Source organism: Typopeltis vanoorti, chromosome 23, assembly GCF_054136105.1.
Source record: "Typopeltis vanoorti isolate ZY-2024b chromosome 23, IOZ_Tvanoo_1.0, whole genome shotgun sequence".
NCBI lineage: Eukaryota > Metazoa > Arthropoda > Arachnida > Uropygi > Thelyphonidae > Typopeltis > Typopeltis vanoorti.
Window position 1 is genome coordinate 4,618,009 of NC_143571.1, and position 14,185 is coordinate 4,632,193.

Below are 14,185 nucleotides of genomic sequence, written 5' to 3' on the forward strand. Positions count from 1 at the left end.
GTATATATGTATATATATATATGTTATATATATAAAAGGCATGATAACATAGCCAAGATAATTCACTGGCATTTATGTAAAAAGTACGGGTTTAAAGTATCTAAAGACTATTGGAAGCATAAAGTTCACCAGAAAGTGATTGAGAATGAAAAAGCTAAAATATTCTGGGATTTCAAAATCCAGACTAACAAAAGCTTGGAATGTAATACACCCGATATAACAGTGGTTGAAAGAAGTGAAACCAAGGTTGTTCAGTTTATCGAAATATCAGTAGAATGAGATAGTTGGATTGACGACAAAGAAACTGAAAAAATTACGAAGTATCGCGAGTTGCAAGTCGAAGTTGAACGAATCTGGCAAAAGAAAATGAAAGTTGTTGTTCCCATAATAATAGGTGCTTTAGGCGTCATCCCTAAAACATTGGAAAAACATCTGGAAGCACTCGAGTTAGATGGATTAAAAATTATTATTATCATTAAGTGACACCTCCAGGGAGTCCAAAGACTCATCGAGGGAGATTGGACAGCTGCAAAACGCCGCTTTGTTCTGCACAACATTCATATTCAGAAAGTATTTCCACAACTCATAGGCCTTTGGGTAGGGATCGAATTAGTGGAATATAACCAGCCTTTTACTTAAGACTAAGGAGACAATGTGTATGCATAGCAAGGAGGCATATATATATATATATATTATAACATATTATATGCAAATATAATGTTATATTTTTAATATATATCTATCCCAATGGCTTTAACAGGCCTTTAAGGCCCACAACCTTCCAAGCATGCTTGGATTTCGTAACCGAAATACGAGGATAGAATGGTCACCCCTATGCCTCGAAGTTCTTGGCTGTATCCTGTGTGTTCATGTGGCCGGTTTGCCTGCTTGCGGGATGAAAAACATCAGATAAACTGGCGGAAAAAACCCAACCGCCTGCGCCCAAGACCAGTTAACTTGGCTATGGCTGAGGAAGATCCTTCAGCTCCTCACGTCTCCGACGGGAATCGAACCTAGGACACTCCTTTCCCAGGCATATGGTTGCGAAGCGCAAAACCACTAGGCCAACTGCGGGGACTTTAATATATATATGTTATGTTAATTGTTTTATTTCTTATATTTATATATTTATTTTATATATATTATATTTCTAAAGGAAAAATCCATAATCTAATAATTAGGTTAAGGATTCAAACTTACAGGTTAAGCACAGGCCATTTACACGATTATTGAAGACATTCAGGTTGATTCAGATATTCAGAAAGACAGGTTGATCAGTAAATAATATTAATAATGTGCGATCAGCAATTAAATAATAATAAAACAGCACATTATATTTTTCATTAAAGTGTTAGCGCAGTAGAATAAGTATATAACGATATATACTTATTCTGCTGTATATATATATATATATGTATATAACACCCTTGCTAACTACACTCTTCTTTCTACACTCTCTAACTAAACTAATCTACGCTCAGTTACCATGGATGGCCCCTAGTTCTCCCATCACCAGACCTGTTCTGAAAAATTTCCTCTGAATTAATCTTGTAAAAACCCTTCAGTAATTTGAATGTCTCAATCATATCACCACTTTCCCGCTATCAACCAATTTCTATAACCCACAGATCTTCAACCTATTTTCGTAAGGTTCATTCCATAAAGCAGCTATGATCACTCGCCTCTGGATCCTCTCTACCTCCTCTCCATCAAGAAGAAACCTAGGGGGCCTAGATCTGGGCACAGTAGTCAAGATGGGGGTCTTATCAAGGCTCGATAAAGAGGAACAATAACTTGCTTATCTCTGCTCATCAAAGTATTCTCCAGTAACCGAGTGATCTGATGAGCTGATTTAGCCACTTTTGCTATGTGCCCCCTAAAATTCAACTCCCTATCCACCGACACACCCAAATCTCTGGCCTCATCAACCCCCTGGAGTACAGTTCCACCAATGCGATATACTGCTGCTAATATTTTCACTCCAAAATGCATAACCTTACACTTTGCCACATTAAATTGACATCGATTTTCCCTAGCCCAGTCCTCCAAACTATCCAAATCATCCTGCAAAACTTTGACATCCTGTGCACTCACAATTGCTCTACCCAACTTTGCATCATCAGCAAACAAGTGAACAGTTCCTCTCAGATCCTTTCCTATATCATTAATGAAGAAATTAAATAGCAGTGGTCCAAGAACAGAACCCTGCGGTACACCACTAGCAACAGGCCTTCTTTTGGACTCCACTCCTGAATCAACTACTCGCTGATATCTCCTATCCATCTCACCAACCCTATATCCATCCCCATGTGCTGCAGTTTACTGATAAGAATTCCATGTGTTATCCTGTCAAAAGAATTAGCAAAGTCCAGCAAATCCATTACTCTTATCTAGTTCAGCAGTCACTCTATTATAAAACGTGAGCAAGTTACTGAGGTATGATCTACTCTTCACAAAACCATGTTGTCCTCCATACAGTATCCCATTTTCATCTATTCATTCCTATATTTTGCTCTTGACTAATATCTCCAAAAGCTTGACAACGATTCCTGATATGCTGATCGGTCGGTAATTTGCAACAGCAGTCTTGGAACCTCGTTTATGCAATGAAACTATCTTCCCCCCCCCCTTTCCACTTTGCCACATTAACCCAGAGCTGAGACCATATTGTGTCAGTTCCCTTGACACAATATGGTCAAGGGAACTGACAATTTCTTTGCCGCTGCACGTAAGACTCGAGCTGGTATAACATCCAATCCCACAGATGTATTTACATTAAGGTTCTGTAATATACTATTCACCTTTATTTCATTCACTTCAATTCCTGTATCAGCCATTCGTTCTCTCATTCCTGCAGTATCACAGCCTGGATGATATACTCTTCCAAAGTGTTCGCTTAGTAATTCTACTATTTCAGCTGATTCAGTTACCTCCCTGCCATCGGCATTCATTAGAATCAAATTGCCGTATACATTTTTTCTTTTACTTGCAGCATATCGAAAGAACTGTTTGGGATTCACTTTAGCTTGCATTGCTAATTTCTTTTCATAATCTGCTTTTGCTTTTCTTACCACACCTTCTGGCCTGTGCTTTGTACTGTTCGTGTGCCTGCAGGTCACCCTTCTCCTTAAATTTCATCCACAATTGTTTATTTTATTTTTTTTTGCAGCTCAAGCTTAATGGTCTTATTCATCCATTTAACTTCCACTTGATTTACTCTCGGGACTCTAGGTATTTGCAGTCAGCCATTATCTCCCTCAAATGCTCCTTAACCACTTCCCATGCATTATCAACATCCAGTGCTTGCAGTTTAACATGCCATGTCACTGATCCAAGCAATATCCTAAGCTTGTCATACTTGCCATCCCGGTAATTCCACATGTACCCTGTCTTAATTGAAAATTCTACACATTTAGCCACTTCCCAGGTCAAGACCTTATGATCACTCTCACCAATTGGTGGCAACATGGTCATATTCATAATAGTCAATTTCTCAGATACAATTGCTAGAAGCACTCTCGAACCTCCTAGTATATTCCATCACAGGCTGTCTCAGGTAGTTATCCCTTAGTAGCTGAATAAAACTCTCATTTCCTTGCTCCCATTTGTCCTCTCCTCCCTCCAATCAGTGTTACCATAGTTGAAATTCCTCATAATAATTACCTGTCCTTCAGTCATTGAGTTTATTTGCCTATGTATACTGTCTCCATCATCTGTTCCATCGCCTGGTCTACACAGCACCCAACTGTAAATTTTGTTCTGCTGACCTCAGTCTCAAACCAGATAGCCTCAAATGTGTTATTTTCACTATCCTGAAGTTGAACTCTTTGGGTGCAGTTCATTAGCTATCATCAATAACACTCCTTCCCCAATTCTTTTCTCTCTGTCTTTCCTGAACATACTATACCCCTCACACTCTATCCCACTAACTATACCATCTTCTATTAGCCATGCCTCACTAATGCCAATAATCTGTGGCCAGGAAGAACTAACCAAGGTCAAAAATTCCTCCTTCTTATTCCGAACACTCCTGGTATTAGTGTACATAAAGTGCAGAAGTTCCCTAGCCCCACTCCTAATTTGACGCTTATACTAATTAATATTCCCATTTTGGTTTGTTATCCTTTGTCCTAACTCAGGCATATTATACACATTCTTACACTCAACTGCTTCACTGATGTCTGCATGTCCACTTAACAGCACCCACACCCTCCCTAAAAGCTCTAGTTTCCCTGATTTTCCACATCCACTTTCACTTCATTCAGCAACAATTGTTCCAGTCTTCAAACACCAAATCATTTCAGAAGCAAACCATCCTTCTTGTATAAGTCCTTTCGCCCGTCAAACTCACTCCATGCATCCACAAACTTCACACCACTCCTCCTGCATAATCTACGCATAGAGTCATTCGCAATTATAGCCCTCCTTCTCAACTCAGCTCTACTCTGTCATATCGCGGCAACAGACTAACTATCTTAACTCTCTCACTCTTTCCTTTTGCTACCGCTAGTAATTGTTTCAAGTCCTCTCTCATAGCAAATTTTTCACTTTTTAAATCGTTCGTTCCGGCCACTACTATCATTTCTTTCACCTTATGCTTCTGTGCTCTAATAGCCTCACTTACATTATTAATTTTCGCACCCGGAAAGCACGATTTTGTCAAACTGTCATCTATTACACCTTTTACTGCTGAATCACCATATAACATTCCTTCCTTAATTTTTCTTTCATTCCCGATCATGTTCTCATTTATCTTATCACGCACTTGCTTCTTTTTATTAACTGATCCACTCGGTAGACATTTTTGTAATCGCTCCTGCTGCCACTTCGCCCTATGTATCACTCCGCGCAACCGAGCTATCTCCCTCATTGCAGCAAACTCTTCATTTTTTTTTTTTTTTATCAGTCAAACCATTCTCTCGCGCTGTATTTTTACTTTCACCATCAGCTGTATCACTTTTATACTCACTCTCTATGCTATCTGGCGTTACATCACAATTTTCTATCGCATTCTGACTTTCATCCACTACGTCAATCTCGCAACCTGAGACACACTTCAGATCCTCGCTTTCATGACACTTTCGGCACACTTTACCACTACTATTGCTTTCAAACCAAACTCTAGCCGCTCTCGACAAAGCATCCATTCCACAGACCTTACACTGGACGAATTCCCTTTGATTAAATTCTTCAAACAAATACGGCGATTGCTTTTCTTCGCTTTGGTGCTATGCTACGTATTTAACGTGTCTTATCAAAAACTAAATTTACTCTATTTAAAAGAAGACTTTTTAAGTTAACTAATTAACTCCGCAATATATTCGAATTCTAGCACAATTTTTAAACTAATAACGCTATCTTTTAAAAAACTAAATAACTTATCTTTCAGAGCTCTTCAAACGCAGTACAACCATCCATTTATACCAGCTACAAATCGCTCAAATATCTTGAGATTTGTAAATGTCTTGATACTTTGAAATAACCACGATGAGTCTTTTTGTGTCCAGTGGGCAGTGGCGCACTCAGGATTTAATTTTGGAGTTGAGTTGACGATTTGAGAATACACATTACGCATTGCATACGAGCTATGACTGAGCATCTGCAGTGATCGCCAATACATGATACCCGTGATCTCCTCTGGCCTGACTCGGGTAAACGAAGTAGCGCCCGAGCACTACTTCATTCGCTTTGCGTTCACAGCAGCCAGGATTCCTGAGTGCTATAGGGTATTCCCACCTTAGGGGATCGCTAATTCATAAGTAGCATAGAAATAGAAGACACAACATAAATTTAAAAAAATAATAATAATTTTAATTAGGAAAATATTTTTGGAAAGTTTTCTAGTGCTTTTTTCCTTTTTCTTTTTTGGGGGGCCAAGGGGTCCTGTCCCCCCTCCCTGGGTGCGCCAATGCTAGTGGGTCTGAGTTTGTTGGGTTGTTTGTAACTATTGAGGAAGCAATTAAGGCTAGTATGTTATGTTAGTATATTATAATGTGATAGAAAATCCAAGATTTCGAGATTTTGGGATTAAAATTCGTAATATGTGAGAACGGCGAAATCATCTTCGAGTCCTGAGAGGATTCAAATACACCAGAATATATTATATTTCATAATACGAATGAAGAATTTTTGTGTGACACACACACACACACACACAGAGAGAGAGAGAGAGAGAGAGAGAGAGAGAAGGTTGCTTTCGTTGTCCAAGCTGTTTCGTAGCATTGTGTTAAGTGCAAATAGCAATACACCGTATCTGCTAAAGCTTCCATTTTTAAAATCAATACACGTCGATCGACAGTATGAGTGTCTCAGTCAGAATGATTGAAATGAAAAGCCAATTTTAGTTGATTTCCTCCTCCCCTCCCCCAAATACCTTGATATAGCTAGTAACAAACATGACAACCTGTTTAAATCGAAGTAATAATTTATATTCGTTCTTTCTTAAAGCATGCCTATACCTATGATCACATGGAATGACTGACTCAACATTGTAATATCTCAAATGTTTTGCATTATCCAGAGAAGCCATTTCACTCCCTTTTGCTGCTTATTTTTAAATACTAATCCTATCGGTTAGCTAAAAGGATGCGATGATGACAGAGATTCGTCATCGAATACTTAAAGTGGTTCAGTTTAATTATTACTACGATCCGTAATTCAGCATATTATTTTACTTTCGTAATTAACGCATATTTCTGATCATGCTCCGTAAGCGTTTCCTTGTTTATTCATTTTTTCAATTTTGATATAGTAATTTGACGTAAACTGATACGATCACGTGACTCCAGAGCATTAGATTGGATTTTCAAATGCGTGGTCCTTTATTACTTTCGCTTCTTCCAACCACTTTACCCAGCTGTCCCATGCGGCTATTCGTTCAACTGCACTCCCCCAGCTAGAAGTTTTCTCGATATGCGACACAGGACTGGTAAGCAGATAGCAACAAGCTAAGTGGTCAGCTGTTGCACCGAAGAGCGGAGACTAGTATGGAAGGTTTTGAACTACCCAGTGATATGGACACCTTGCGGAAACAGGTAAGTAATTTATGTTAATACAGCTAAGCGATAAAACAGTAAACTGTAAAAGAATGAAGCAAAATTATTTATATTCATTTAACTCGTTTTCAATGTTCTTCAGAATTATATATTGTAAGGTTTTCTTTCATTATGTGGGTGGTGGTATTGTTAAAATATGTAGCAATGCGGTTGAAGTAGCCGAAGTGACAGTGACTTACGACCTTAGTGAGTTATATTATGTCGCTTTAAGAAGTTTCCGGTCAACATAGTCAACAGCAGTCCACGAAATGGACTACTGTTGACCATGAACCGGAAACCTTTCTTCGATAATAATTAACAGATGGAACAAACTATTTGTTCCATCTGTCGATATGTTGTTCAATTATTAATAGACTTAATAGTGCACTAACAAGCATTACAACTTGAAAAAAAAAGTAATTAATAAATAACTAGAGAATTCAGAACATGCTTGTGTCCGAATTCAGGTAGTTCATCTGACAGAGGCGGTCGTTCTTGGCTCGTTACCTGTATTATTGCATCAAAAATATTTTTTTCGTGAGTCCTTGACTGAATTCAAACGGATATCTTTCCACCCGCGGTATACATATTCTGCTTCCAAATGTGCTGAAGATGTGTTCACCGCAAAAAGAAACCTGCTCCCCCTTGATAGATATTCTTTCTTCGTGAGTTTATCCCCAAGTCCGAACAACTTGTTTCAGTCAGAAACATTTGCGTGTGCTACTCGGAGAGCTTACAGATTCATTTTACAGAAAATAAATAAGTGGGCCATTTATTAATGATGAAGGGAAATTTTCTTAGCTAATACATTTAGCCACTCGAAGGTACCATTTCCGGGAAACCTCCCAAATTTCTAAAACTCACGAACCATTTTTCAGTTTCTGATATCAAAGTCAGAAACATTCAACTGCCAATTCTATTAGAAACGTCTGAAGAAAGGAACGAAAGAAATTTACAATCTCATTCTCTCCAATATTTTACCTAGGTTTCGAATATTCCATGTTAATGAATTCTTAGCAGTTGTTACAGTATTAGAAACTGCAAGGGAATGAGTAAATGTCTCGTAATTATGACTGTTGGCAGAAGTGGATCACAAATAATAAAACAATTTCACGAAATAAAATGTCAAGAAATTACAGTGAAATGTGTGATCATTGCGTTTTCATTTCAGAAGTGGGAAAAAAAAAGAGTTAAACTTCCCCCGAGACTTATGTAAAATTCAAAATATTATTTTAGCACATTGCGCTACTCTTTTGTAAGAGGTGATGAACCCGTTAGTAGGTCCACAGTGTTTGACACAATAATAGTAATTAAAACTCTTCAAGAAGTTAACAGCTTTATCTATGCGTCCCCATCCCTTCCAAAATAAAAATAAAGGAACAAATGACAGCCTGTCAAAACAGCATTTAGCAAGTTATGCGTGTGGGTGGGTGTAATTCTAATAATAATAAGACGTCACTTTAATCTAAGTACGAATTTTTAACTCGATGGACTAAGCATTGGGAGAGCTAGCATTACGAAATAAACACTTTTTTGTTTTTGCTTTGATTTGCTAATCTAACAGACAGCGCCACCAATTGCGAAATTACTAGATGAAATAGGAGACGTTTTTATTGGATGAACTGGAAAACTAGATCTATATGAAGAAAAACGGAAACAAATTGCATGCCTTTTGAACCAGTTACTTCCTGCTTAAGATGGTGTCGTAAATACCAAATGAACGGGTATGCTTTGACATTCCAGCGCGTGTTGTTCAGGTCACTGACTTAAAGGTCAAGGACACCATGTTTTAATTCGCGACCCACATTCTACTTTGGTAAACAGAGCGTTCTTACCGAAAGTCCTACGAAAGAAACTAATAGCCAATAAAAACATGAGATTTGAAGGCCACAATATATATATATATATATATATATATATTGTGGCCTTCAATGAAGCTGTGTGTGTGTGTGTGTGTGTGTGTGTGTATATAATATATTTATTTATCTGTGGCCTTCAATATTTTTTTTTTCCCAAGAGAAGACGTTTTCCTCATTGATTACTTCACATGTGTCCCTTCAATAAGCATGGTATTAAAATATTATCCAGAAAATAAATATAACATATTTTATTAAATTTTGATCGAACCTAAAAATATCTCAAAAAATTTTCAAAATATCTCAAAAAAATATCAAAAAAAAATTATTCTGCCGTGATTATGATAAAAATAATAAGTTTGAATCTAAAATGTTCTCAGTTGATTTTTATTAATACTTGAACTGTAATAGTGTAAAGATAAAATAAACTTATCAGTTGTATATAGATATCCCACAGTGCAACTGTCTATGGAGAACTTTGGAGTCGAGCACAAACTTAAGCAATGTGCTAGACCCCAAATCAGGACTGAAGGGGAAGAAACGAAATTCCCAACAAAATGCATTTTATTTCCATTTGTTGTCCTCTCTTCGATTCCCTCCTGACTCTGTAAACAAACCTTCACATTTTAATGAATGAATTAATAACAATTAATAACAACAACATATTTCTTCACCGGTCAAAGACGGATGAACTTTTGCACTTAAAAAACTGAAGTTCTGATGGTGTACAAATGGAGTCATTTCATCACCATTGCTTCGAATTATTACTCAAAGTGCTTTGAAATTTCTCTGATTGTTTTTTGGAATTTGACCTCGTCAAAAGCTATGGAGAAAAGGAAACGGCAATGTATTTTAAAATTGAAGCGGAAGCGCAAATTAAGGGGTGGTGTCAAGTTAGGGGATGTCTTCTTTTAACCACACAATTTCTCTTGTGGTCTTTTCCTGTTTTTGGCACACAGTACTCTTCTTTCTCTCTCTCTCTCTGTCTGTCTGTCTGTGTGTGTGGTTGAAATGATTGTTTCAGTTACTCCCTTGGCAGATGTAAATACTTTCGTCAAAAGAAAAAACAATATATTGCTTAACAGTTTCTGTGCAAATTTTGGCCAGCTTCATTAAAATATAAGGTTTCGATACTACACAAATATTACTCATTTCATGGTTGTTTTTGGTCGTTTTATAAATTTAAACTTATATAAATGTTGAATTCATTTTGTAAAAAAAAAGTTTGTGTATCTTTTCATTTTATTTATTACTTATAATTAAAACAATAGTTAATCCTATATTCTGGGGTAAAATTGTGAACAATCGATATAACTGCATTTATGATATTTTCCATTACTCCTTTGAAAGAAAGTAATCTATCTTAGTTATTTAATTTACTGCACTAAATCCACAGATGAAATAATGAATCGTCAAGTAAATGTCATGAAGCATTTCAGACTGTCAGCAATATAAACGACCACAATTGAACCTCAACGAAGTTCGACATTCAGAAACGTGTAGCAATAAAGTTCCTGAAAAACTACACTTACTTCTCCTGACAAAGTCCAAATAGCTACTTCTTCACTGATTACTCACCTCACTTTTCAATTATTCTTCTATCTACCTTTTAAATGAGGTGTTTATGTCAGTGGGGGTAGCATAAAACTCCGGCGATATTCGACAAACAGCATTTCCACTATTCACTCAAGCAGCACGTCGGAGCTCCATTGAGGAAGACAGATTTTTTTAGGTTATTAATTAATTAAACGGAGTTATTTCTATTTAGAAAATATCAAACTTTCTAAGCACATTGTCATTATATACAAATCACTTTCTTTCGCCAATTGGAAGAAAATGAAGGTAGATATTTATAAAATTTTCACCTCTTCTGGAAGAAATACCAGAGAATTTTCTGTCCTCAGCGATTTTGATAAATTATCAAGTATACTAACTATAATTCCCAATAATTCTACTTTTCTCTCAGCATCCTTGATTTGCCAGAAATCCATTTACCAGATACAACATTTCGGACAAAATTTCCTTTCCTCTCGCTTATTTCTCGCAGCTTTTCTTGCCCTTATTTTTTGCCACTTTCTTGTTTCTGTCACTAGAAAAGTGTCAGGTGGAAAGTCTTTTTTTTTTTTTTTTTTTTTTCCCTTCTGCTCAGGATCATTCTCCTCTAAGCCATTTGGTTACGTCTTCAGTTTAACTAAGTGGCTACGTTGGGCAGCCGAGAAAACATTTTTTTTCTTTAGGAAAGACCTGTGTTCGATATTCATCTTGGACGCGTCGAACCTTTTATAAGATATTTTCAACTGGAGGTGAGTTAGCTGGGCTCATACGGAAATAAAAAGGTTCTCCCCACCAGCCGAAATTCAGGTTTTTTATCTCACACAACAGATAAAACGCAAGAAAAACACAGAAAATAACATGTTTAATGTACTGTCTTAATATGCTTCAGTAGTAATTCCAATCAAACTAAATCAATCCATATCGCAGTGTTGTACGTCATTGAGTCATTCACCGTACTTTATGCAGTGTATTGTGCCCTTTTGTAATTTCCACTACATACAAAATACTTCAGAGAAAAAGTTTGCATCGTTATCCTTTTAACTGAAGAAAAACTATCACAAGCTTTCTAATTATTAAAATTTGTTTTTAGAGAGGAAGCAATGAATTAAAGGGAAATAGTTGATTGGGTTTTCTATGGTTAAAAGAATGATCTCTGTTGATAATCATAAACGCTGGGGATGTACGTTGTCGAGCAAAACAAATGAGATATTTTCCATGAAATTCGACTAACCGTTATTCATTAGTTAGCCAATAACGATATGCCGATTTACCAGGTAACGAAACCATCATGACTTTCGTTATAAATATATTGTTATTTATAAAGATAGCTTCCTTAAAATGAGACGCTTTTTTGTTTTAATTTTCCGGAATTGAAGACTTTGTGAAAAAAACATCTCGCAATCACGTCTGTCTGCATAAGTTAGCTAATTTGACATAACTGAAATAGTGACGTATTCCATAGATGTTCTTGCTTACTCTGCATTGTGAAACTTTGGCCAAAAACAGCATTGGGTGTGGAATTGGATATTGAGTTAAGGCCATTGCATTCTATAACATCGTTTTTTTTTTTTTTTTTCTTCTAAAACTGGAGTTCTTCTAAAGTGAAGAAGAAGAATTGATGATATTATCACGATCCAATACAATAACGCAGTCCATGACTGCCGAACTCAAAACACATGACTTCGAATGTTTTCAGCAATGCCATAATTACGGGACTCTCTTTTTTAGATTCCAAGTAACTATTTCAAAAGGGTAGCATGGAGTAGCAGAAATGCAGTTACCTCAGAGAAAGAAAAAATCGATTTTTCTTTCGCTATCTCTCTTTAATCCTGTGCAAATTTATATAATAAATCCGACATGAACACTTGTTATAATCGAATACACAAAGAACTTAATGAACGTTAAGTGAACAAGAAAGTGCATTGTTCTACACGATGATTTAACATGAAATTAAATATATGTTGGGAAATATTGAACTCAATACAACTGACTATGAGAGTGATTTTGGTTTAATCCTGTAATCTTAGTCGGTCACACAAAATATATTTTGTGTGACCGACCTAAAAAGAAGCCATGAAATATATATTCCGTTAAAAGAAGAACATTAATTTCTTCGAGAGGATACAAACAATGGCTAAGCAGTAATTGGAACTGAGAGGATTGACTTATTGATGAATGACTAGAACGTTGTAGATGCCAATTATATATATAATATATATGGTATATTTGTCAAAATTTGTTAAAAATAACAGGAAATTAATAACAAAAAATAACTTGCTAATTTAATTATAAGCAAATCTTGGTTAAAAGCATTTTAAAATTAACAGGGTATTAATTTTCACATGTGACATACGGACCGGAAATTTTGTCCGTTAAATCGAGAGTTTACTATATATATATATATATATATATATATATAGCCTGACCATATATCGTTTTGAATGGGACAGTACTGTTTTTTTCATATTTCCCGGTTGTCCCGTCGTTTTAATAAAAATGTCATTTTTGTCCCGTTTTTAATAAAAACTATAAATATACTTTAATATTGGTCAATCATAAATTATTACTCATAACCTATAATCGTATATCAATATCATGGATATCAGTAATTTGAATAACCATGGAGTCGCATTGTTCGATACTAAATATCAAATCTGCAGTGAAAATAAAGTCTGAGAGAGAGAAAAAAAAAAAAAACATGTTGGCAACACTTGCGCGTCTCAGACGAGGCGCCTCTTCTGCTGCTGCTGTCGACTATTTACCAATTGAGATTGAAACTTTTGCAGTGAAAGTATACAAATACTTAAATATATACACAACTTAGAGTTGAAGAACTAAAACTTTTGTGACTTTGCAGGAAACAATTACGTTAAATTGTTAGAGCATGGAAATACAAGATTTTTGTCCTTGTGTACATCAATTGACAGAATTTTAAGAATGTTTGATGGGTTGCGTTTTTAAAAAAAATGCCCTGTTATGTTGCAAAAATTGTTTAAGGATCTCATTTGAAATTTTGGTTGTCATTTGCAGATCAAGATCAATCTAACATACATTAGCTTAATTGAAAAAGATAATATTTCAGCTACAGAAGTAGTCGTGAATATCGAAAATCTTGTCAACAATTTAGAGACCAGAAAAAGTGATGTGTTTTTCATTACTGCTGTCAAAAAAACAACTGAAAATGTTAGTAGATTCAGGAGAAATTAATGAGGGTAGGTTTTTTGAGGTAGTTGAGATTTTCTATAGAATCAGCTTGAATATGTCAACAACTGGAAGTGCAGTTTAGGAAACACTAATTAATTCAAGTGGGTGCTACTAGGAAGTATCCTTGTATCGAAAGAAATACAGGACACCCTGAACGAGGAATTCATTAAACGCACAGAAACAGAAGAAACTCGTGTATTCGATCAGCGGACCCTCATAAAAATTATAATTGTGAGGCAGTTGGGTACATGGAATAAAGAAAACATTCTTGTATCTGATAGATGAGTACAGATTTTTTTCTGAAATGAGCGAAAAATGCCTACACTTTCAAGACTTGCAATATTGTACTTTATTCTTTGTCTTCCAGGAAGTACAACACCTGTTGAGAGAATATTTTCTGTTATGAACAGGATGTGGTCAAAGGAGAAATCTAGATTGTGTTGTGATAATGAGGTCTATGTTAGTTGTAAGACAAAATTGTGTCTTGGAGTGTCAGAAGTCTTATGATAAGGTGTTGAAAGACCGAAATTTGCTGCA

General features: G+C 36.0%; 2 protein-coding genes across 2 annotated transcripts in view; one reads left to right on the top strand and one right to left on the bottom strand.

Moving 5' to 3' along the window:
- The window catches only part of LOC150093585 (uncharacterized), an 83,134-nt gene that overhangs the window by 53,735 nt on the left and 15,214 nt on the right, over positions 1–14,185 (bottom strand). The gene's annotated exons all lie outside the window — the stretch shown is intronic.
- Positions 6,917–14,185, top strand: part of LOC150093586 (uncharacterized) — a 185,720-nt gene continuing 178,451 nt past the window's right edge. The window contains exon 1 of the mRNA XM_090413103.1: positions 6,917–7,034. Coding sequence (XP_090269229.1) covers positions 6,987–7,034 — 48 coding nt within the window. The 5' untranslated portion in view covers positions 6,917–6,986. The remainder of the gene's footprint in view (positions 7,035–14,185) is intronic.